Consider the following 25,861-nt stretch of genomic DNA (forward strand, 5'->3'; position numbering starts at 1 on the left):
TGGTTCCATCTGCAAGTCAGGGGACGCGCATAACCCAACAAAATATCGTCCCATTTTCATTGAATCCATGCCTTGTAAAATTATGAAACACATTATACTCACTCATTTGGTTAACTTTGTTGAGTCTAATGAGTTGTTCATAATTCCCAATGGTTTTCGAAAACATTTCTTTTGTGAATCTAAACTTATTACGTTTAGCAACGACTTGCATGCATTTCTCGACTCCTCTTTTGTAACTGACTGTGTTTTTTAGATTTTCCCAAAGCGTTCGATAAAGTTAATCATAAACTGCTCTTACTGACATCACGTAACTTGAAAATTGATCCTGACATCTCACAATTGATACACGTGTTTCTTTCCAACCAAACGCAGTTTGCGTCTGCCACTCAAACTAACTCCCCTGAGGTACCTGTGCGCTGAGGTGTACCTCAGGGCTCCATGCTAGGACCCTTACTTTTTCTGTTATATACCAACGACTTGCCTAGTAATATTGCCTTTCTATTTGCCCCATTGCTCATGATTGTGTGCTTTACCGTAAAATTACTGACTCATCTGACGTTGACTGCCTGCAATCTGACCTTAATATTATTTCTACTTCCTACAAACTTTGGCATAATGAGCTCAACATAACTACATGTAAAGTTATGAGGGTATCTTGAAATTAACTTCTTCTGGTTATTTTCTTAACAGTATCCCGTTAGAGTCCATAGTCGAGCATACATACCTTGGTGTGCATATGAAAACAACCTGTACTGGTCTCGAAGCGTTGATTTTTTAGCATTTAAAGCTAACCGCATGCTTGGACACTTAAAGCAAAATTTTTCCTTAGCACCTTCTCTCAAAAAGCAGTTACTGACGTGCGCCCCACACCGGAGTATGCTTGGTCAACTTGGGATACGGACTATACGACTCCAACTAACCAACTTGAAGCTGCACAAAACCGTTCCTTAAGATTTATATTGTCTAAGTATAATCGTACGGCATGTGTAACTCCTATGAAAGCCAGTGTGCACCTAACACATCTCGCTACACGTGGAAAACTGTCCCGTCTGTGCCCATTTCAGAAAGTGTATCATAATGACTATGTACTCAAATCACGCTGGATTCGACCCGCATGTTTCATATCTGAACGCCTTTACCATCGTCACCGAGTTCAGATCCCGCACCAAAACACTTTCTCCTACTCCCTTTTTTTTTGCCGACAACGTGGCGTGAGTGCAGCCACCTGCCTGCTTCATTAACTTGCATTACTAACCTTAACCTTTCCGGGAAGCATTGTCAAATTCAAATTTGTAGTTTTTTTGTGTGCGTGTCTTACACATTGTAGTAAGCAGTGTGGTTTTTCTTGTGTTTTCGTGCTTCTTTTTTCGTGTGCTTTACCCCTGTTTCGATCCTTCATTTCTGTGTCGATATATGTTCTTTTACAGGGAATGAAGTGCATTTACCGTTCGTCTTTGCTTTCCTTCGAGTCTGATTGTGTTTACGGCTGCGTTTACTACGCTTGCTGTACCACTTTTTTGTTTTAAACATTATTGTACTTTGTGTGTGCAATCGTTGAACACTTCTCGCATGCTTTGACTTCCCTTTTGCTATTGGCATTAATGCATTTTGTGAGTACAATTGTTGAACACTTGTCGCGTGCTTTTTGACTTCACTTTTGCTCTTCCATTAAGTCCGTCCCCTGTAGATTGCAGTATGCCCTCAAAGTAAAATAAATAAATCAAACAATACATAAATATCTTTGTATCCGTGACTGTTAAACACGTATCTGTCTTTCTGAGCATGTTTCAGAAAAAAGCCGGCGTTCAACGTACGTCACAATGCTTCCTCACGTTCCGTTTCAGGTGGCTTGCCACTCGGCTGGAGTTCCTCGGGTACTGCATTGTGTTTATATCCGCCCTCCTAGTGGTACTGAGCAGGGGAACTATATCGCCTGGTATGGCTGGCCTGGCGGTTGGCTACTCCTTAACGGTGAGTATTTGTAGTGCCTTTCCCTGACGCACTCGATTTCTCAGGTGCCTTTTTTGAGCAATGGGCATTTTGAAATGAATTGTATAGTGGCTAAATAATACCCTTTGTGAGCTGTTGTCCCTCGGGCGGATTTATAAGATGTTTTGGGGTGCTAAACAATAAACGGAGGTTGCAAAGGTTAGCACTGTTGCACGAATACTGACGTGAACCACCAGGCTACCATCCGACAGCGGATACCACTCAGTAAAACCAACAAAGGGTGTTCACGGTGCGATAACAGACGAGCGACAAACAACCGAACGAAAGACTTGATGGTTGTTTCCCTAATGCATGTCATGCATATCACTTCACATGCGCTTGCCAGGGCTCCGTCGACGTATGGTCCGGTTCTTTAGGAGTTATGTACGGAAACATCGTGTCATGTGTTTTCTCCCGTGCTTCTCGCCATTAGCAAGGCGCTATTGATAGCGCAGGTTTCGGTCTGAGAATAGCTTTTAAAAACACGTCAGGTTGTTTGACGGTCAGTTTCAACCATTTTTTTAACAAATACTTGCAGCCACCGCATTGTATTCGTGCCGACTTTCAGTTATAAGCCTTTTTGTAGCCTGCCATCTTAGGAAGTGCCCATGGTCAGACCAAAACCTGGAACATTACCTTTGATAGCTTCACAAATTACGATCGAGCTATTTGCAAGAAAGTTTTTTAGGTCGTTGAGGCTACTAAGGAGAAGTTTGGCATGCACCTAAAATGCAGCCGTACGGCAGTAAACAAGGCTACACCATTTCGCCAGCAACTTCCAAGTACAAGAAAACTCGTAGTGGTCCCGGTTTCTCCTGGACCAGAAATGGTTTTTAGACGGCGAATTTTCTCATACAGATGTATTGCTTTCTTTTTGTGCCCAAAGACTGCATTTTAGGTTGTGGACAATTATTTTCTTTTGAAAAAAATTGCTGTAGTTTGCGAATTTTGCATAAACTAGCTGATTTACAAATAGGCCATTTCATTATGCGTTAAAATGTATATGTACGCACGCTAATAGAATGCATATTTTACAGTGTTCTCTTTTTTGTTATTTTTTCATCCTTATTTCCTTTTCTCTGCAGCAGTTAGCTTTTGTAAACGTGAGGTATTCCTTTAATGCCGCAGAGTTATTCGGCGTAAAATAACGAAACTGTCAAACAACCCCCCCCGTTTGCGGGAACAGCTAGAAAACTGCACAATTGTAATGCAGCAGCAACAGTGATTCGTTCTCTGCGAGATAGAAATTGTCAATGCGAGCCTTTCAGTAATGTGCAACAGCTCCACACTTACTTTCAGATAATTTATATTATGAAAAGCTAATTCATGAGGATGCAGGAAAATTATATCCATTATGTGCAGCCACCATACTATATTAAATTAAAAAGAGGATTTCCAACTGGTGATGTAATAGACCGAGTAGTGCAAGCAGTAACCTACCCGATTCGTTTACTACAGTAAACTGATTGACAATCCAGCGCGCAAAACACGGCACAAAAAGAACGAGAGTTAGACAGGAGAGTTCTTTTTTGTGCCGTGTTTTGCGCGCTGGATTGTCAATCATGAACTTTCACCAACTCGCCCAAATCACAGTCCTCTTGTACAGTAAACTGGTTCAAAGCTACTGTTATACAGTGATGTTCCGTACTTGGGAGAGAAATTCCCATTTCTAGGTCGAAAAATTCCCTATTTCTAGCTATTTTTTCCCGCATGTTTCTCTACAATTCCTGCAGATATCTCTGCGTTCAGTTTTTGCAGCTGATAGGTCATTACGTGGTTTCTGTTCGGTTTGTGGCGTTAGCCAGTGCCACTTATGTCTACTTTACGTAGCATTCTAGGCGCAGACGACGTTTAGAGAATTAGAGTTTAAGCGGGAACTGAATTGCACTACCTCTGCCACTCAGTAGCATTCAACTGTGAATTTCACAATATTACTACACAGCATGCTTACTTTGGATGTCAGGTTTAAGTTTAAACTGCCCGTATGAATAAGAACAAGACATTGCTAGGTAATTGAGGTAATTTTAGCTCCACCCGGAAACTGATGGAGCCATACTTTTGTTCAGAACCCCGACTAAGACGCACCCGAAATTCTTTTTTGTAAATTGTGCAGGAACATTTAAGAACAGGCTTCAGCCCATCAGCCGCCGCTGCTTCACGCTTTACTTGCTCGTTCTAATGGAATATTCACCCCCTTTGCTCCCTCCTGTTTTACGAACTGAATTGTAAATGGTCTTGGATGCTTCTGGCTTGCGGGAACAAGACTGTGGATATTTAAGCACAAATCCGACGACGTGTTTAGAGAACATTTTTAAAGAGACCACAGTAACAAGTGATACGAGGTCCGGTTTTCTGGCATTGTTTAGCTTTTTATTCTACGAGTCCTAAAACTCCCTGCATCTATTAAACATTCCCTTTTCCTTTTTTGGCCAAAATTTCAGCCGAAAATTCCCAGAAAAAGGGAAAATTTCCCGCTTAGAACGTCACTCCTGTTTCATAGTTTCATAATGTTCTGTAAATGTTATGGTCTTGAAAATTCTCACTAACATCGAGTGTGTCAAGCAATAAACACGCGTACATAATATATAATTGCTCAATGGCACCATATGGAAGAAGCATTTTTATAATTCCAGAAAGGAAGCATTCGGATATCATGCTCTTGTTTATGAAAATATTTCTCGATGGAGAATAAATAGACTTATAATGCTTTGGAGATGGCGGTTAGTGCTGACTGGAGATTTATAAAATTGCGTGAAAAAGCACAGGTGGTTATTATCAATGTCTTCTGTTGATGGCTAAATGGCAGGCATAAACGCTCTTTCTTTTTCAGATCACAATGACACTAAACACGCTTGTACAGTCGACTTCTGAAGCAGAAACAAACCTCGTGTCAGTGGAACGGTGCTTCGAATACACAAGAATTTTACAGGAGGTAACTATCCCACACAATTTAAACAAAAACATTAACGCTAACACTATGTCGAATAAAAAAACCAACAGATAGTTCAATTCAAACAGTCATGTTCTCGCTAAAAGTATCTGCGAAATACCAGCCTGGAGGAGCTTCCTTATTTATACATTTGAAGCCGGCATATTAGAGGAACTTTCAAGTCACCTTCAATTGACATACCTTGATTTTCATGCCAAACTTGTGCAAACCACTGAGCATGCTCCCGGGTTTCATTGTGTATTCCATCATTTCAGGTGGTGGAGAAAAGAATAGTTTTATACGCGGAGTATTTGCACCTGAATCAATATGAAAATTTTGCATTAATCTTAAGGTGTTTTATTGAAAATTGTTTTTAACACTTGCATGATGACTATTCATAAACAAAAACCAACTCCTTCGCTGATGTCTACGTTGCTTGCCGCTTCAGGCACTAAACGCACTCTGTGAGGTTTTATTTTTTATGACACAGCAAATGTCGTTTGCACTTGAGTCGCGATCAAAGTTTTGCATTGATCTTCAGGTGTTTTATTGAAAATTGTTTTTAACACTCGCATGATGACTATTCATAAACAAAAACCAACTCCTTCGCTGATGTCTACGCTGCTTGCCGCTTCAGGCACTAAACGCACTCTGTGAGGTTTTATTTTTTATGACACAGCAAATGTCGTTTGCACTTGACTCGCGATCAAAGTTTTCCATTGATCTTCAGGTGTTTTATTGAAAATTGTTTTTAACACTTGCATGATGACTATTCATAAACAAAAACCAACTCCTTCGCTGATGTCTACGTTGCTTGCCGCTTCAGGCACTAAACGCACTCTGTGAGGTTTATTTTTTATGACACAGCAAATGTCGTTTGCAGGCACCTTGGGAAGACCCTGACTTCAAACCCGATCCGTCCTGGCCTACGAAAGGAGAAGTAGTGTTCCTGGAGTACTCGACCCGCTACCGAGAAGACCTAGACCTCGTATTGAACGAAATTTCTTGCACCTTCAATCCCGGTGAAAAGGTCGGTCTACCAGGGCCTAAACAAACCGAAGATATCTTATTTTTCTTGCGATGCCTTGTTTTTTACTTGAAATGGCATTGGTAGTTACGATGGCGTTCGCTTTTTGCGTGACAAGCGAGTGGTAACTTATTAACACAGTAGCATAGGCTGCGTCTTAGTCATGTACGTTGCACGCTACATATCAATCAACTACTTCCGAAATTCAAATTCACGAAAATTACGGTCTCACGTAAGGTTTCGGCATGTACATAGCTTATTGATCTTAGGTGTAATAAATGAAGCCTCCCCGCAGTTTAATAATTAGTAGTTTATTTAGTTTACTGCACACGTTGAGAGATACAAAGGCAGCATAAATATTACATAAAATGCATAACATTACATACACACAGAAAATATTGCATAAACTGGACCATCAACATAACTGACAGCATTTCAGCACTTATGATTTAAACCAATCAGCTAGGTTGCACCGTGTTACAAAGTTACCTTAACCGATACCTTAACCGTCTTCTTCCTCCTCACACGTTGCAACCCTGGCCGCGAATGTGAATGCATCTCCCAGTGAATCTTACATACTTCGTTTGTGAAGTACGACATAAGACGGTGTAAAAGTTGGGTTTGTGTCAATTTAGTTAGCTTGCCGCACTACAAGCCCCAAGAAATTATTTCTGTTTCTGTAGCCACTAACGTTAATCCCTAAATGGGCTTCTGATTCATGGGAGACGCTTTTAGCTTTTTCCACGTCACACTTTTTTATCTTTTACGTGGTGTTCTGTGTGAGACACCTTGTGTGTCAAAGGGTAGATTACAATGCCTCAATTCTTTACTGTAACTGAGTACTGGAAGCACTGAGAACCCGTCAGCTACTCGTAAACTTGGGAACTGTCAGGAACGCTTACTACGCCATGTATATTATTATCTGATTTCTTTCCGTTGAAGCGGCAATTCTGCTCAGTTTTAGATAATAAAGGTGATGTTTGGCTTCCTGTATAAATTGTAAAAGGTAGTAGCGGATATGTAACTTAAGTTTTTATTGCACACGTTTATGTGATATAGCCGTTGCACATACTGCTTGAATGGATCACTCTTAAAATAGAGGTTGTGGCATTCACTAACGGAACACTAACAAGTTACTTGTCGCACTATACACTAGGTACTTAGTAAATGGGGGTAGGTAATGCAGCATTAGTGAGGGGTACTAACTGAAGCAGGCAGCAAGCACCACTACCTTCCCTAATAAAGTCCTAGCGGCAACACCCTTCTGAGCTATACATAGTTTACTAACTGGCAATGCATAACCTAGTCATAAGCACGACCTTTATCCAGTGTACACTACTTCCTAGACCCTGTTTATTTCCTAACCATGCAGTTGCTAGTGGCAGAGTCTACGTACCGTACCGTGGGGTAGTAAGGTTAATAAGGAGTTACTAAATACGGCCGTTGCTCCCCTTTTAGTACCTCTATTATTAAGAGTGATACTGTATTATCAATCGGGGATGGAACCTGCCCGCTACTACTGCGTTATTGTACATTGTGATAAAACATTCGCTGCTAGCAAATGATACGGATTGTGATGGTGGAGAGAGTGACGTGATGTGAAACTACTGTTTATGATTACTTGTAACATGATTGAAGCTTGCTCACATTCTGGCTTATTCAACTTAGCCAATTTATCCTGACAGCTGTTAATTAACACTGACGTGGAAATGACCACTGAAATCAACGTATTCACTGGGTAGGGGAAGTGGCAAAATGTTTGAGAAAACGGTAATGTACGTATATGTGGTACGTGCAAAGCGTCCAAATGACACAACTGAATTAGTATTTTCATTTAGAAAGACTTCGCGAGAATTCTTTGGCCCTGAGAACGATCGCAAAATTTCCTTGGGCCTGAGCATGATACGACGTAACTGCTCACTTCCTGAAGTGCACTGAATTTAACAGAATAAATTGTTTTTCTGAAATGAGAGATATAAAATGTCCGGGGCGTTTCTTGTGGGCATAATGCAATATTTGAATGTAGTCTATAATGTTCGCAAAAGAATATAGAAAACTAGGTGATGAAACATATGCAAAGAATTTACTGAGAAGAATGCCTATAACTGCGACATACTTCAAAAATGCAAAGCCTAAGCAGTCACAAATTGCGTACATAAGGTCTGTCGGGAAGGAGATATCTTGTTTGAGCTTGTGTGTATAATAAACTAGCAGTTTTAAAGGCTTCACTGCACTATAGCTGGCGGTGCACATAAGGAGAGCAAATTTCAGTCGCTTAGAGAAATTAGAACTTTTCACAGAGGCATACAAAAATACAAGTTCGATGCTTAGGCTTTCTAAATTTTTTCATTGCAAACCGTCTTTCATAACCCACGTCATTGTACCATTAAAAATTACAAAAAATAGGTATAAAGATTTTCCGATATGTGAACCAAAAAAATTAAAAAAACTTGAGTGCAACCGCAGCGTCAGCAAACGCTAAATAGATGGTAGTTCGGCTCCCGAGAACTTTTGAATCCGAACAAAAATCACCCTCTATTGCAGCAAGACACAGTTACCCGTGAGCCACCTCCCTCTCCTTTGCTAGTCAATCGCTCTTAATGATATGGTAATACAGACTATCTTAAGACTGGTATAACCATTCGCTCGATGGCATTTGGAACTTCACTTGCTCGTTTAACAACTAATCTTCGGAAGACATGACTTTAGGCAAATTCAGTTACTGTGATCTAATATGAACAAGCATTTAGCCGAAAAACATCACCAGCAAGCTTTTTTTCCCTTTTAGGTGGGCATCGTTGGCAGGACCGGTGCAGGCAAGTCATCTTTGACGTTGGCGCTGTTCAGAATTATCGAGGCATGCCACGGTGCTATCAGTATTGACGGGCTGGACATCTCTACCTTGGGCCTGTACGACTTGCGTTCCAAGCTTACCATCATACCGCAGGTAACAAAACGCCACTCGTTATGTGTTCAACTCGTAGTCAACGCTTTTTCGCTTCCCTACCGCGCGTGGCTCGGTGGCTACAGCGTTCTACTGCTGAGTTGGATGCCGGTCGCGGCGAGAGGCTAAAAGTGAAATGCCAATGTGCCCAGCTTTTGACACACGTTAAGAATTCTATGGTGACCAAATTACTCAATAGCCCTTCACTACGGCTGCCTCATGGCACAGGCGTTGCTTGGGCGAGTTAAGCCCCCAAAATTTGATTTTAAGGCGACAGCGTTATTAATCTCATTTCTCGGTTCTTCATGTGCCTGCTAGCTGTCCGCAATCAGCCGTGCTCATCAAAAGTCCACGCAAGTACGTCATCGATGCTAACAGGAAATCACAACGGAGGCAGCCAGATACGAGGGCTCGCCTGAATCGCGAGTACAGAGCAGCGGCAACTAGATCGTGGAAGGGAGGACATGGTAGTATGGCCGCTAAGAAAGAAAAGCTACGCGGTTTAAGCAGGCGTTGCGCCTGCGCAGTGAAGTTATATCTACGCGCCATAAGCAGTCGCATGCTTGGCAGACACGGTCACCAGCCGCGCTCGCAACTTACGCCACCAATCAAAGTGCCTTTCCTAACGACTCATGTCGGCGCTATTGCTATCATTGTGTCGTCTACATACAAGAGGGAGGATCTAAAACCCAGATTAACCTATGTTAGAACATGAAACAAAAAAATGTGTCCGAGTAAAAATAAATCCGTGTATGCGGCTTTTAATTGAAAAATTTGAAAATGATTTTTCGAATTTCCCGAGGGCTAGTCGCCGTCGCAAGCTCTGTCCGACAAACGATGAATAAGGTCACGTGGTCAATTTACTCAAGCTAAAATTAGGTCAGCATGCGATCTCAGAAAACTGTTACACAAGAATCATTGGCTTCGACATTTCGGGAAGCGACGGAGCCGTTGGTACAATTGCCAAAATACGTGAAATATTTGAAAATCTCGTCCACACTGTAAAACTCCGATACCGGAAAGGAGCACGAATAAAAGAGGAAACGACAAAACTTACGTAGACACTGATCACGACCCGGATATCACTCGGTCTCCCGTAATAGAAATTTACCCGCATTCACGACCACCAAATAAGCACAGTAGTTGCAGCAGCATATACGACAGCCCTACCTCTCAATTTTCATAATCACCACACGGGCGCTAAATTGTGTATCAAATAACTTGAATATATCAGAGGGCCCACTCGCCTAGCAGAAAAGGAGCCTCTATGAGAAAATCAGGAAACGTCTGGGCTCCATTATGGATATGTCACCGATTCAGCAGCTCTCCATAAAAGCCCGAATACTACCCAAAAACTCCCAAATCTACATTAGCAGCTATGATAAAATTACGTCGAGGAAACCTCCATAACTATGGAAACCCAGTCCACGCGGAGGCCGAGATGCTTGAAAAGACGGCGGCAACAATTTTCGTTCTGATTGCCATGGCAACCCCTGTGACTTCATTATCATCATACATGCAGGAAGGGAAACGCGGACATGCTCTCGGCGATCCGCCTAACGGAACTACCAAATAGGTGCTTAAACATCATTATTCACGCTTAAAAGGTCATTAGTCTATGGGCTGTAAGTGTAGTACTTAAACGCTTGAGGAGCATTCCTAAATCTACAATGATGACAGTTCACACTATACTAACACTCGGACAAAAGGCTCTTGAAGGGAACGACGCAGCCGACGAACATCCACGAAAACTCCCTTTCACCGCTACCGCAAACTTTTCTTCCCCGAGAAAAATCGCGAAAATCTCCTCATTCTGCAGCTAGAAATGCCATCTTTCCCGGTGCAACACTGTTGATCTCAACGCCAAAGACACAGAGCGCCTGTGTGTCTCGCTCTCAGTATCATCATTGTTTATTGTGTGCGCTGTGAAATCAAGAATAATTTTCGATGATATGCTCAGCGGTGAACAACTCAAGCATTGCATATTACACTTTCATCGACACATGCGAGGCTGTCCTGGCGAGCTTGTCGCCGAAATATCAGCGTTGCCTGATGGTGGTTCTCTGGAGTTTGGGTTCCACCCTTGGGGTCTAACTTCTCTTTATCCCCTTTTACCGAACTTTCATTAAATATTTCCCAATAAAGGTCTCTCCAAGTGTGCGTGTTTTAAAAGAACCAAAGCCTTCAGCCGCGCCAGGACACTAGAGAAGAAACGCTTTGAAACACTAACACTGTCCGCATCTTGCTCAAACTGGCAAGCACACCGCATCCGCCTCCTTTCACGCCCACATCCTAAGCCACAACACCGTAAATGGCATCTGCCTTCCCTGTACCGCAGTGATTAAAAACTCGTTGCTGCTACTCTAGCTCTCGTCGCTGAACTGCAGATTTTGGAATGCCTAAATCGTCAATGCCCCAACTCCAGTTGAAAATGCTGCCTTCATGCCGAAGTAACGCTATCGCGTCATACATCTTAAGACCTAAACGTAGATGTCATGCGCAACTTTTTTTCCCCGATTTTTCACTTGAGCTGCCCATAATTATCTGGATTAACTTGAGAGCAATACCACAGCTTGCAGTTCTGTATGAGAAAAACCAGGCTGCGGTTTTAGAGGGACGTCTAGGGCTTATTATCCATCTTATTGAGGTGCCTTCTTAATCAAAGCTTGTAGCCGTATGATTTTTTCGCTGAAGTTGATTGTGCACCATAATTTTATTTATGTTTGAAAAGACGGTGGAAACGAAACTGCTTCGTGTAGTTCGCTTGCGATATAACGGGACGAAAATCAAATTATATTTCTAAATCCCACGTGCATGCCATGGCTGCACGTAGTGTCGTTCACTGAGGAACCACACCCCGTTTTCACATCCAACCTTGTTTAAATCATCAATGTAGATGCTCCTGTAATATTACTACCGGGTCCGATTGCATGTACATTCCGATTGCATGTATCCTTTCCATACTTTCGCCGATAGTTAACACACCCAAACATGCACTAATACATGTATCACCACTTGCACTTTGATGCTAATATTATTCAGGAACCGGTGTTGTTCAGCGGAACGCTTCGATCGAACCTAGACCCTTTCAACAGCAGAACTGACGACGATCTCTGGCAAGCCCTGCAACAATCACACCTAAAAGATTTTGTCAGCGGCATCGATAAAGGGCTCCTTCACGAAATTACCGAAGGCGGCGAGAACATCAGGTAAGCTCATATTGCCAAGTTCATCGCTTAAGGGTCACTCTGTTCATATTTTTAAGTCCACAGAACGATCCCGTCGACAGAAAATGTTCACTATTTGGGTTGATATGTTACAAAAGGATCTAGCCTTCAGGGTAGGAAATACATGTCAGCAGTACGAGTAAATACACTATATAAATAGACGTATAATAGAAGCATAGTAGAACCATGATGAGTCTGTCTACTTCCGGCAAGCAATTTAGTTCTTTACGCCGTATAGAACAGGGACCAAAATAATTACGGTTGAGTTGTCATGACGAAAAAGTCTGGCAGCTGTTATTTGCTGCATTATTTTCAGCATTATTGCGAAATGACCCCGATAGAGTTCTGGGTTAAAATACTTAAGTGACAGTTCGACTCGGCGTAAGGACGCGGCCGCAAGTAGAAATTTGTTAAGAATCAGAAGGAAAATAACCTGACATACAAAATTGGCTATTTCGTATTTGTTTTCGTGTGTTGAATGTCGAAAATGTTGTTTACGGTTACTGACGAAGAAACCCTAACTTTGTCACAACTACAGAAGTTCTGCCGCTTGTCTTCGGGACACCAATTCTTTCATTGTTGCGTTTCTGGTTGGAAAGCTTTTGCTCTTTACTGCGCGTAAAAACAATTGTTTTATAGCAATCAAATATGCTAAACCATTTCAAGGTTTACACACTGCATTGAAGAAATGTAACCATCGCAGGTGCCCACCAGTGAGCACAAAGTTTACTCTAAAGAACGTCGGGGCGCATCTAATGAAAAAAAAAATAGCCGCATAGAACACATACGTTCCCAATACTTGTGCTACACTAATCTAAGTAGAGCAGCATGAAAGGTGCCGTGCAGCACCACATGAACAACAAATCCAACAACTTCTTAGCAAGCAGCTTTTTAAGATTTTTTTCTCGGTGACTCAGTGTATAACTTGTTCCCTCTCAGCAACAGGTCGCGAATGTGGGCCTCCGGTCGTCTGCACCAGAAGATGTTGAGCCAAGGCGTAGCAGAAAGCGAGAAATGAAGCTCATCGTGGAACAATATTTCTCTTCTCTCTACGTCTTGGCTCAACACAGGGCTGAGAAATATTTCATTCTAGCTCGTAAATCACGGCTGTTTTACCAACACTTTTTCAAAGAATTTTACTTGGTTTTTGCCCTATTCACCTGTATCTCCATGCAGCGTCGGTCAGCGGCAGTTGGTGTGCCTGGCACGAGCCCTCCTTCGCAAGTCCCGCATTCTGATCCTCGACGAGGCCACGGCCGCTGTGGACATGGAGACGGACGAGCTCATCCAGGCTACCATCCGCCGCGAATTCTCCGACTGTACAATCATCAGCATCGCCCACAGGCTCAACACCATTCTCGACTACGACCGGTGAGGGATTTTACTAAATCGAATGACATGTTTCTTCCCCACAGATACACGCCATACATAAATCTTTGAAAAGCTGACAAGTACTATCCGCATCATGTTTGGATTCTTTGGAATTTTTGTTTCCAAGACAGAAGCTCAATCCAACAGCAACACTAGGGACTTAAAGGGACACTAAAAACAAGTTGGTCTGTAACGATACATTACGGTACCGAGAATCTAAACATACCATTCTCGCGACTAGCAGTTCTTCAATAGCATAAAAAATGCGAGAAACGTGAAAACATGAGTCAACGTCTCGTACGCTTTTGGGTGCCACGGATTGTGACGTCAGAAAGGTGTTAAACGACATGAGCTCAATGGAGAAGCATCTCTAAATCTTTTCCTTACATATACTCTTCTTAGGGGGTTGACCACGTGAAATAAATAAATAAACAAAAGTTTGCGTGAGGTCATCTTGTTTAAAAAAACACAAACTACCGCTTATATACATTGCGAGGCAGGCTAGCTGCTTCCTTCACGCTTCAGAATCTGCCACCATGTTCTTAGTTTTGCTTTGAAAAGGATGGCCTCTACATTGCTGGGCAATGTAGAGTATGCGCGCGCGTGTGTGTGTGTGTGGTTGTGTGTGTGTGTGTGTGTGTGTGTGTTTGTGTGTGTGTGTGTGTGCGTGTTTGTGTGTGTGTGTGCGTGTTTGTGTGTGTGTGCGTGCGTGTGTGCGCGTGTGCGCGCGTGTGTGTGCGCGCTCGTGTGTGTGCGCACGTGTGCGTGCGTTTGGGTGTGCCTGTGTGTGCGTGTGCGTGTGTGTGTGTGGGCGTGCGTGCGCGTGTGTGCGCGCGTGTTTGTGTGTGTATGTGTGTGTGTGTGTGTGTGCAAGTGTGTGTGCGTGTGTGTGTGTGCATGCGTGCGTGCGTGCGCGCGCATCCAAAGAAATCATTTCTTGCATTTTATTTTAATAGACTCGGAGGTTTCAAGCACCTACTGCAATCTCGATACCGAATTATTTGCCGTGAGTGAAAAGGTCACGGTTTTCCGCGATACGTTTCACACCGCTATCGACTCTACATGCGTATTTTTTCGAAAGAATGCTTTGAATTTCTAAATTTTCTTGGGTAATATTGTGCATATAATGCTGGCAAGACATATTAAGGGTATTATTATTTGGTGAGTAGTTAAGGTGATCACTAATATATGTATGCACAACATCGGCCGTAAGTAAGTTCGGGATATTAGTAATAAACTCACCAAGTAGACAACTAGCAATCATACCTCGGGTAAAGATTTTTATGACATTACTTAGAGCACGTCTATTTATGGTGGACTGAAAATCTCTTTGTGCGTTTTATATGCAAGTATGCGTGCCAATAAACTGCACCAGCACTTTTGCCCTGTCTATTGTGGAAGAAATATTGATAGCCATTTGGACAGCATACACTTCGATGCTGAAGTATACCACGTCTCTGTAAATAGTATCGTGGTGAAAGTTGTGCCAAACGTTTCAAGTAGTGTTGCCATGTCATTTACTTTATCTGTCAAAGACCGCACGCTTAAAGGAGAAAAAAGGAAACGACATAGGTGGTATTTCGGTGTTTACTATACTAATGGTTGGATTTCGGTCGGTTGAATTCCCATAATCTGGTTCTTGCTCGGAACGCACGGGAACATGTGTTCCGTGCGTTACAAACAGCATGTACAAGATTCTCAGAAATAAATCTGGAAAAAGGTGTTGTTTTGGAACCATGCATGACTACAAAATGTAATAATGCTGTGCAACGAATTCACTTATTCGTCACCCCACGCATATTCTACGTAGAAACTTCAAAAGCACCTCTAACTATCCTAATGGCACCCTGCATTTGTGTGCGGTAACTTTTTTTTCATTAACCGTCGCACACCGGCTGCGAAGGCCGAGTTTTCGTCCCCTGCGCCCGCCTGCGCCAAGGAAAGCGACCTTGGGCAACGCGCGCCGCGGTGCGGCGAAAATGCGGCCACGCCCCCTTTTCAACTTACGATCTCTCCGGGCGATTGCGACGGCCTGAGCAACGGCGCACCCCCGGTAGCCGATCGCGGAGGCCACGATCAAACTGGCGCTTGTGAGATGGTAGCAGGCCTAGTGAGCAGGCTATATTTAGTTTTAAGGCCCTGCTCCTAATACATCATTGTTTACGTCAACGAAAACATGATTTAGCGGGCGAATTGAAATTTTGACTGGAAATATTTTTCTCAGGGAATAAAGCATCCTTTGCTGTCGAACAAGCGCTTAGGGCACTACCGAACGCTAAATCTTTCGAATAAAACAAACTTGCATTTTGTCTGCACGGCCATTTAAGAAGGGCACACAATCTGCCAAACACTAAGAAAAATACATTCAATCCCGGATGTATTCAACTCAGAGTATTTTGAAATAGTTACCTACATAGACAATTGGTAATATAAAATATGCCTTTCTGAAGCTTATCTTGACACTCCGCCCTTTACTGAGATATTTTAGAGATGCTAGCGCATCGAGCTGGTCGAGCCGGCGTTGAAGGCCACCCAAGCGACGTGACGCACGAGAAGTCATCATCATCACCCACAACCCATCAGGAGAAGCGCACTGGCAGGGGCACTTGCGGGTCGGCGCGCAATATATGAATACCACGGTGAACAGGAGTTGGATACACGCGTGCGAAAGTGGTATACTCAAGCGGATATTTGGACTGTTCGATATATGCAATAATTCTATTTGTCCGGGTTCGATATATCCGAATACATCGTTAATTCGAGGCAAGCTCATGTGGTTTAGGTTATACTTATACTGTTTTCGTGGACCAGAAAGAAACAATTGTATACGATTGAAGTTACACTTGTAAGGTAATATCATGGACGCAAATTCTTTCTTTGGACTTTAGGTAGTGCAGTATTGTTAATCTTGTGTGGTGTGAGCTCAACAGTGACCAATCTACATCGAATTTTCGACTTCCAACCATATATTGTGAAGCAAACGGCCAAGGGTGGAGAACATCTCTAACAGAGTGGTGAATAAAAATTTTGCAAAAACACACATGCGTTGGGAAATTACATGCACACACACAGATATTAAAAAAGACTGAATGACCACGACCTTTCCAATTCCTTCCCAGGGTCATCGTCCTGGACAGGGGACACGTGGCAGAGAGCGGCTCGCCGCAGAAACTACTCAAGGAGGAGACATCTCGTTTCTACTCCATGGCAAAGGACGCCAATTTAGTTCCGCAACTGGACCTAGCCTAACCTCACACGCAGCTGTGCATATGCATAGATATATATATAGACCCTATGACTATAGGCTCAACTAGCTCATATTCCGTATGTTACTTCGAAATATATCAAAATCAGTTTTGTCCTTCTGGTTGTACGTCACATTGGGGGATTTCTGTGAAATTCTGTCCATGTGGAGCTTACAGCTACCCTAATACGCGTAGAAGACAGTTTGCGTGCCGAGCTTTCCCTGAGGGCTGATAAGCCTTTCCAGACCGTCTGGTACTTTATGAAGGGGAGATGATTCTCAGGAAAACCCACCTGCACCATACATGCCGGGCCTTGCTGCTTCTGCGTAAATGTTTCTGTTTTTATATTATTTCCTCGCAGAAAACTCGAGATTTCTTGTGACATTAAATCACTGCTTTTACAACTCCTGTGCCTGTCTGGAGATTTTTCTTTTCAGCGCTAATATACGATTGAATGCAGTATATAATGCACGACGATTACAGAAAAAAATGTTCAACTGAACTAAAGTGTAGCGGCATGAACAACTTCATTTATGACAAAATATTGCACGTGATGGCGAACAAAACCTGCGCCTTTTTTAAAAAAGGTGGTGCATTTACTTAAAGCACACTAACCAGTTACTTGTCACAGCAGCCACTAGGTACTTACTGCTTTTACTAACTGGCCTCGTATAACTTAGTGAAAAGCTACGCGTGATACCAGACACAAAAGTGCGAAGCTTGACACAGACACATTAAAAAGGCACATATCACGCCTAGACAATAGAGAAAACCAGCGCGATGCTCGAGGAGAGCGAGTATAACTTAGTTACCTTAGAAATACGTGTGCTCTTTTTGCTTTTATAGCGAGCAACGGAAAGTCTTCTGGCAGAGCCGTTGGCCTTGTCGCAAAAAAAAAATATTATAGCGAAAATTTTAGAATTATGCATTTTAACGTGATCATATTCAAGTCAGCACGTGGATTTGCGAAGACATTTTAGTCGTGAGGGGGAGTGTGAAATATGGTGTAGTTATTATGTTCAAAAACTCGTATAATTTTGTTACTATCAGTGAATGTTAGTATCAAACAAGCAGCAGTTACTCAGTGCACGGTCTAAACTAGTAACAATAGCCTTAAGCTTCCGTACTTAGTGGCATGACCTACGCACCGTTCTGGAGGTACTAAATTTCTAAGGGAGTTGGTAAATATAACCCGTTACTACCTTTTTACTAGCATTTTTGTTAGGAGTGCGGTGTCGAGCTCATGAGATATTTTGAAATTCATGCGGACAATGCTTTCCTGATAAGTGGTAGTAGGGAGTTTTAGCTGACCGTTTTTGGCGCTCCGCTATGCTCCCGACGGTCCGCTAGGCACAACCGCAGCGTCAGCGGCAGAAAGGCTTTTAGCTAAGCGATAACCGCATCTCCCTCGACGGGGAATGATTCGCGTCGCTCGTCGTGCCCTGTGCCTGTGCAAACCAAAACATTATGCCAAAGTAAAGATACGAATCGAAATTCGGTCGCTCAATTAACATAAAATACCGTGTTTAGCGCCTCATTTCACCTTTCTGATACAATGTAGTCGCTTACACGGTATAATGGTTCTAAATTATTTTACTAAGCCGATAAACTTTGGAATAGCCAAGCCAAGGCTGTCTTTCTCGGCGCTGCATAGAAGCAGCCCCGCGCTTCGGTCGACGTTTTTCGCTTCCGTACTAAAGCTCGTTGAGGAGTGTGGCACCTTTGCCTATTGGGAAGAGCTTTCGCGATTTCGTCGCTCGCGTTTAAACTAAAGAAACGGAGTTCGCGGGAGCGTGCTCGCATTACGTGGCAGCCATGTTGATATTCCGCACGGTAACGTACAAGCTGCCGCGACGTTCCGCTAAGAGGCCCCGCTCCGGTATCGCCGCTAGCGCCCTTGCGCGCCGCGCATGCGCAATGGCACTCCCGCTAGCTATCGGAGCGGAGCGGACCGTCAAAAACGGTCAGCTAAAACTCTCTAGTGTGAATAGTGGTAGTAGTATGAAACTTTAATGAGCCTTATAATAGGAGTGGTTCCCTAGTCCGGGAATCCAAGTGTGACAAGCGGAAGCGGCATGCTCGCGCATGAGGCACGATCATTCGTCTCGCTCCTCGGGCTCGTACAGTTGACCCTGATTAAGGTGGGCATGTGCGTTGAGCAATCCGGTTTCCGTCGCGGCGCGTCAAAATATCTAGCAGGTTGGAAGCGTGCGCCAGCGGCCGATGCGGCGGGTCATCCGGCAGCCAAACCGGTTCCCGGGCCAGACACGCATGCGGGGACGCGCTTCTCGCGCCTGGAATTCCTCCAGTGAAGCAGGTCGCCCAGCGATATCCGAGGGGGTCCCAAAGAGAATGGAAGTGAGGAAGAAAAGGAATTCGAACCTTCGGGATTCGAATCTTCGGCCCAGGGAATGCGCAAAGCCAAACAAGAGAGAACAAGAAACGATGCAAAGAAAATTCCCCGCATTTCCCCGAGGGGAAGAATGTGAAAGTGCGAATGCAGGAGTTGAATTTGCCGGTTCGGTAATGTTCGCGAAAGAGAGATCACACACACACACAACTACAAAGAAAGAAAGATGCATTTATTCACAGACACCTATTTGTGTTGTCGTTGTACTTGATTGCTAGAGCGGATCTCAGCTTTGAAATTTCGTGTCAGTACTCCTTTAAGCGGGTGCATTAGCCCTTCTCACGCCCGATTCCTGGCCAATCCCCCACGTGGGTATGTGCCATGTCAGCGGCCAGGCAGCGCGCGCCCATCTCCCCCCGTTGCCAAGGAAGACGAGGAGATTCCTGGCCAATCCCCCACGTTGGTGTGTGCCATGTCAGCGGCCAGGCAGCGCGCGCCCATCTCCCCCAGTTGCCAAGGAAGACGAGGAGCGCGCGCACCCGCAGCTGTTGCTATGTGGACGGACGGCGGTCACCGGAATTCAGGGTTGCTTATAAAGTGCATTCGCACTTAAAAAAAAAGACCCTGACGATATGCTAAGCAGAGGTAACACTGGTAGCCATCGCACCACTGGACACGCTTCTGCAAGTCTGCGCTGTCTTCTGCGACGGACCGTGAAGAGTCTGCCTCGGCGCCAGCTGTGGAACGCCACCGTCGCCCACAGAACTACGTGCGCCCCAGAAGATGGAAGGGTACACAAAATAGTCGCTCGGCGCGCAAAGAGGCAGGCGCTCATTTCAGCTAAAACCACCAACATCTGACACCACCGCACTCGTTGTGACGCGTAGATTGCAGGCCATACGTATCTCCCGATAAAGACATTGCCGCAACAGTATACGACGTAATCGCGACCAACCTACCACGCGACGTTGAGGATCGCATAACTTGAAATAAAGATAGCAAACCGTGTCCAGAATCTAATCTTTGCTGACAAGTCGCTCGCTACTGAAATTTCAACGCCTCGAGCGAGCGCTCTTGGTTGGGCTGTTACAGGAGCTATATCAGATATCACAGGGTCTCAGAACTTTCGTTCTGACAGGCGTCCTTACTCACACATACCGGCTGGTCGGAGTTCCGAAGAATACCCGTCGGCTGGCCTAGTTAAATCGCTCCAGCCACTGCGTTTTTTCTTAGAATTCCCCCGGAATTCGTCCCGGCAATCGAGCCTACACGCATATCTAACGACGGGTCGCAGTTCCAATGAGCGCCTGTCGTGCAGCCTATTTGCATAGTATATATCCCCAGCTGCGGCGCTTTCTCTTCGCTGTCACCGGTAGAAATGTAGAGTTAGACGAGCCTCGTAAGTAGTTGTAGCCTAATGGACGGGCTATTTTTGTGTCCGATTGCGATTCCGAGTAGTAGTATACGGGTCGAAAAGTACTGGTCTTCAGCTATCACGACATAGCCATACAATTCCGCCCCGCCCGCCATGTATATCCCCTTGCTCGTGTCAGTCTCGACAACCTGCAAGAACGCACGTGGCGCCTTCTGCCGACAGGTAGTCTCCCCTGTCGCGCGCTTCTCCATCGCATTCACCGGTCTTTATTTCCCTCCCCGAACTGCCCATCACGCGGCATTCCCGCCACCGTATCCCACAGCATGTGGGCTTGTCTCAAAGATCCTTTTCCCTCTATCACCTGCGACGAGCACTGGGAGAGGGCGCTGGGCAGCTCTGATCCGGAGGTTCAAGCCACTCTGACGAATCGGGCTGCAATTGTCGGCGCCAGGCTAAAGCGGCCACCACGTCCCCGTAACGGAGATTGGCTCAATGAAGTTTCTCTCTCTCTCTCTCTCTCTCTCTCTCTCTCTCTCTCTCTCTCTCTCTCTCTCTCTCTCTCTCTCTCTCTTCGCGCTGGCACCAAAATGCAAGTTTGATAGGATCGAAAGTTGGGCAAGGTGGTTCTTGCACATAGTTAGGTTGCGCTTGAAGACGAGCACGAAAGATGAGGAAACATGACGTGGCCGTTGCGTGTGTTTCCTGGTCCTGGTCTGTCTGTATGCCTGTCTCTCTGTCTGTCTGTCCGTGACTCGATTCAGCCACCCGGCCAAAGTAAAATAATGCCTGCGCAATAGTCTTATATAGTCACAGCTAAATCTGCCTGTCTAAGACCGTTGTAATGTTCATACTTGTCAACATTGTTGAAGACGAATAAGACATTACGACCCGCCGCGGTGGCTAAGGCGTTGCGCTGCTGAGCACGAGGTGGCGGGTTCGATTCCCGGCCGCGGCGGCCGCTTTTCTGATAGAGGCGAAAAGCAAAAAAACGCCCGTGTGTACGTTAAGCATCCCCAGGTGGTCAAAATTAATCCGGAGTCCTCCACTACGGCGCGCCTCATCGCCTGCGTTGCGTCGGCGCATTAAACACTACAATCAATCTGCTTCGCCTTCATTTCTCTCCTGGTTCCCCCAGAAGTGCCTGTATGTCGGAAATTCCCTCCAGCCTCATGTATGCCTATAAAGTTTTTTCATAATTCAATATTTCCAGTTTTTTTTAAACAAAACAAGACCACTGCAAGCGCCCAGTATGCATTTTAAATTTGATTATGAGATTTTACGCGCCCGCGCTACACAGGCGATGAGGTGCGCCGTAGTGGACGGCTCCGGATTAATTTTGACCACCTGGGGATCGATAACGTGCGCCGAAATCTCGTGCACACGGGCGTTTCCGCTTTTCGCCTGCATCAGAAAAGCGGCCGCTGCGGCGGGATGCAAACCCGCGATCTTGAGCTCAGAAGCAAAACGCCTAAGCCTGGGAGAGGGCGCTGGGCAGCTTTGATCCGGAGGTTCAAGCCTCCCTGACGAATCGGGCTGCCATTGTCGCCGCCAGGCTAAAGCCAGCGGCCACCACGTCCCCGTAACAGAGCTTGGCTAAATAAAGTTTACCTCCTCCTCCTCCTCCTAAGCCAGTGAGCCACCGGGGCGGGGCCAGTATATACATTTTAAACATTGTTCCCAGGAGCTTGGTCTCCCCTTCCCGTGAATACTCTTTCCTGAATTGTATCATCATCAATATCATCATCATCATCATCATCCTACTCAGGTACACTGCAGTACAAAGGCTTCTCCCATTGACCTCCAACCGTATGTGGCTTCTGAATATATACCTTAAAGGAACAAACAACGGATTTCTGTGGAGTGCATGTCCTCCAGCTCATATGAGAGCCAGAGTTTTCTATACTGAAGTACCCGCAAGGAATTTCTAAATAAACAGTGTGGAAATGATTTTACTTTCCACTAAAATTTCTGAAGCCTGAAAGGTGGCGACGCGTAGTCTCAAAACGTGACACCGCCTTACGTGTCCCAACAGTTCCGTCGATTTTAACGCGTGATTCAAAAACCGCTTAAAAAGCAATGGGAATGGTGGCACGTTATTGTTGGTTTAGCCGGGGGCGAGGTTTTAAATGCCTCTTTTAGTCCCACATGCAGTCAAAAGTATGTTGCAACCATAGAGTTTCATACTAATATTAGTATGAAACTCTATGGTAGCAACACAGCTCACTGCCATGGTTGCCAGCATTCCTTTTTTTTGGCGGGACACGTATAAGGCTGGTAGATCTAAAACTTCCAGTTTCAAAAGTTCTAGGGTGCTATCAGCAAGAGCTTTTCGGACTAAGGTGTTTTAAGTGATGCCCTTTCATTATAGAAATCCAGAAAATATACTCGACAAAAGTAGGTTGTCGGTCCCTTTAAAATACGCCACCGCTCTTGCGCCATCCTCGTGAATCGTTGCATGACTGAAGATTACGGATACGAATTTGTCGAGCTTGACGCATGCATAGGAGCGCTTAAACCTTGAATAACGGGCGTGGATGAAAAGAGACGGTCTTACGTGTCACCGTCGTTTTTTCTCAACGTCTGCTTTTCAAATTTCAAGCCTTTTCCTCAGCTATATATATGTAGCGCCAACTTCTCTGCCCCCCCCCCCCCCTATGCACCATTACCGTATACCAAATGTGACAAAAAAGACAAAATGCTTCCGCTGTTGTGTGGTGTCTTTTTTGTTTCCTCTCGCCTTTTCTTCGTATTTTTGACGCCGCCGTCACCGCAGTTTGGTTTTGCACTGAGTTTACGAGTATAGCCGCGTGGTTTTGCTCGACCTGAATTCTCTTCGAGCATCAGAACAGCCGTCGCCGCCGTCGTCGGAGTCCTCCTCCACAACTTCCATCTCGTCACCGCCCTCTCCGGCTCCCCTTCACCGGCCGTCTTCACTTCCAACTCCATGTGCTCAGCAGTGATGAGGTGCTCGAGCTTCAGCTCGAGGCTCTCGAAACGGAGTATCCCCCAACACTTGCAGGACAGGCGAAGCAGGACCTGCCGCTCCTTCTTCGTCTTGCCCTTGAGAAGCTTTTCGCTGGCTTCGGGCATAGCTTTGAGCGCGGCTTGTTCTTGCGCCGCGAGGGAAGCCCTGTGGTGCCTCGCTCCCTCGGCGTGCTGGACGAAGACGGCCGGACGCTCAGGGTTACCTTGCAGTCGATGCAGTAGAACTCTCGCATTGGAAGCAGCTGCAACGACCAGCAGATGTACCGAATTAGAATTTAGAACAGAATAGGGGGGTGGGGGGGGGGGGGGAGTAAACACCTGCAAGGGAAGAAAGGGGGGGAAGCGATGGGAGTTTAAAACTGGGGGTGGAGGGAGGCTAACCCATTAAATTAGTTAAGGATAGCGCAAATAAGTAGAACAACACAGGCAAGTCGGTTGGGGACAACCGACATCCCGATACAAAAGGAGGGCCTCTAATCATCATCATTATCATCATCATCATCGGACCCGCGGTACAAAAGGAAAGCCACATGATCATCGGGATCGGCAGCAAAGTTTCAAAAGAGGAACTGGCGCGGAGACGTCATCACAGAAGCAAAAAAAAAAAAAAAAGAGACATTCACCACGCAGGAGCTGGCGCGTGTGTCTTCTTCTCTGCATTGACTTCGCGCTTCCTTAGATGTCGGGCAAGCTTGCGCAAGCCTCTATTCCCGCGAAATTCGAAATCCGGACTCATCTCGCAGTGTGTCCGTGCCCGGAGCGAACGGGGGATTAAGTTGGCCAATTTGTTCGCGGGAGCCGCGTTTTAATTTGCAAGTATGTTGCCCTCGGCGGCGAACAGGCGCCCTTGACGAACTATACTCAGGTGCAAGTAAAGAACGGCAATAGCGAATGAAGTATTACTCCGCTGAAGTGATGGACCCGGATGTCAACACGCGCGCGCGTTTTGACAGCAGATAGTGATTAATGCATCACATCGTTTGCTTACTCGCACCCAGCTTGTTTGTCGTCACTGCAGTGATTTATAAAAAGATTAAGTCCGAAATATTACGCCAACGACTCGTGTTACGTTTAAAATACTCGCAGTAACGCACTGTTAGCGCTGCACGGAGCAACAGCCGGCTGCGGTGATGAGGTGCAACGTAGGGGCACGTTGTCCTTTTTTTAAGTTGTACCTGAGTATAGCCCTTTCCTGCCCAACAAAAATATTTCAGAAAAAATGGCCACAAGTAATTAAATTTTGTGTATTTACCCCTTCCTAATGATGCTTCGACAAGTGAAAATGGAAAGCTCAGAGTATTTCACACAGAAAACATACCCACACATATGTGCGGGCTGGGCTTCTATTCGTATGATCTGCGCATAGTAAGAATACCTTAAAAACAGCATCAGGCGCAGAAAAACTGCATTTTTACGTATTATTTATAGGTTTTATATTGTTTTCAGGAGTACTTATTTTATACATAGGATTTTGTGAAAATAAATAATAATTAGGTTTTAATTATTTTAATTAATATTTAAAATTAATATTATTATCACAAGTAATTACTTAACTAGTTCAAGGTTAAGGCGCAAGAAAACATCACCAACGAGCCAGCACAAAACCGCGAATAAATGAGACGCCAAGAAAGCAAGAATAAATTATTTATCGCTAGCGCTGCAGTGCACGACCCCGCCAGCCTATACCGCCCAGCAAAATTTTCGTAACGACGAAAGCCCAGCCCACACATATGTGTGGGTGCATTTTTCAAGCATGATGACGGAACACACGCGAAGGGAACGGGTGTATTTTTTAGCCGATCGTGTTTTCCCAAGTCCTGAAAATCGCGTATTACGCTTGTTATTTAGAAAATAGGAGAATAACAAGAAGAAATATCAGTTTTCATCTTGAAGGCGGCTAGCGTGATCGCGCCTGCTGGGGCGCTGTTTTTATTGTGCGATTTCTCGCCCCCTGGTGGAAAAATGAGTGAACTACCGAAACCAATAAAGTCTCGGAAGCATTGTCAGCAGCTACCCACGGTTTTAAAACCGAAACCGAAACAGGCGTCACTAAGTAAAAGAATTTGTGGACCCACACGTTTGTGTGGGCTGGGCCGTAAAGGGATAGGATAGCCCAGTCTGCACCTGCTTCCCTGACAGTAACGTCTAAATGCGATAACGTGGGGTAGTTGCTCGTCAAAATTCAAGTAAGGCATTATCGGATCCGTAACTCATCCAGCTGTTCAGAAGAATGCCTTTACCATAGAGTTTCTTAGTAAGTGTACTAGAGAGGAAACTGCGCCTTGTAACCCATGTCGTCATGGGGGTTCATGGGAAGACCCCCTTTTTGTCTTGGGCTTGGCATGACAATTGGATTCTTAAGCAGTTTTTGGGGTTTGCTTTCTTCACTATGCATTAACACGTCTACGAGCTACAAGGA

At 44.9% G+C, this 25,861-nt stretch overlaps 1 protein-coding gene across 1 annotated transcript in view; it reads left to right on the forward strand.

The window, feature by feature from the left end:
* The window catches only part of LOC144142776 (multidrug resistance-associated protein 1-like), a 55,881-nt gene extending 38,801 nt beyond the window's left edge, over positions 1-17,080 (forward strand). The window contains exons 16-22 of the mRNA XM_077674493.1: positions 1,845-1,971; positions 4,820-4,921; positions 5,802-5,948; positions 8,734-8,892; positions 11,932-12,098; positions 13,293-13,487; positions 16,607-17,080. Of these exons, the coding sequence (XP_077530619.1) occupies positions 1,845-1,971; positions 4,820-4,921; positions 5,802-5,948; positions 8,734-8,892; positions 11,932-12,098; positions 13,293-13,487; positions 16,607-16,736 (1,027 nt within the window). The 3' untranslated portion in view covers positions 16,737-17,080. The remainder of the gene's footprint in view (positions 1-1,844; positions 1,972-4,819; positions 4,922-5,801; positions 5,949-8,733; positions 8,893-11,931; positions 12,099-13,292; positions 13,488-16,606) is intronic.
* Positions 17,081-25,861: the final 8,781 nt, after the last annotated feature.

The sequence above is a fragment of the Haemaphysalis longicornis genome, unplaced genomic scaffold (assembly GCF_048455015.1).
Source record: "Haemaphysalis longicornis isolate Haplotype H1 unplaced genomic scaffold, Haemaphysalis longicornis Haplotype H1 scaffold_6, whole genome shotgun sequence".
NCBI classification, from domain to species: domain Eukaryota; kingdom Metazoa; phylum Arthropoda; class Arachnida; order Ixodida; family Ixodidae; genus Haemaphysalis; species Haemaphysalis longicornis.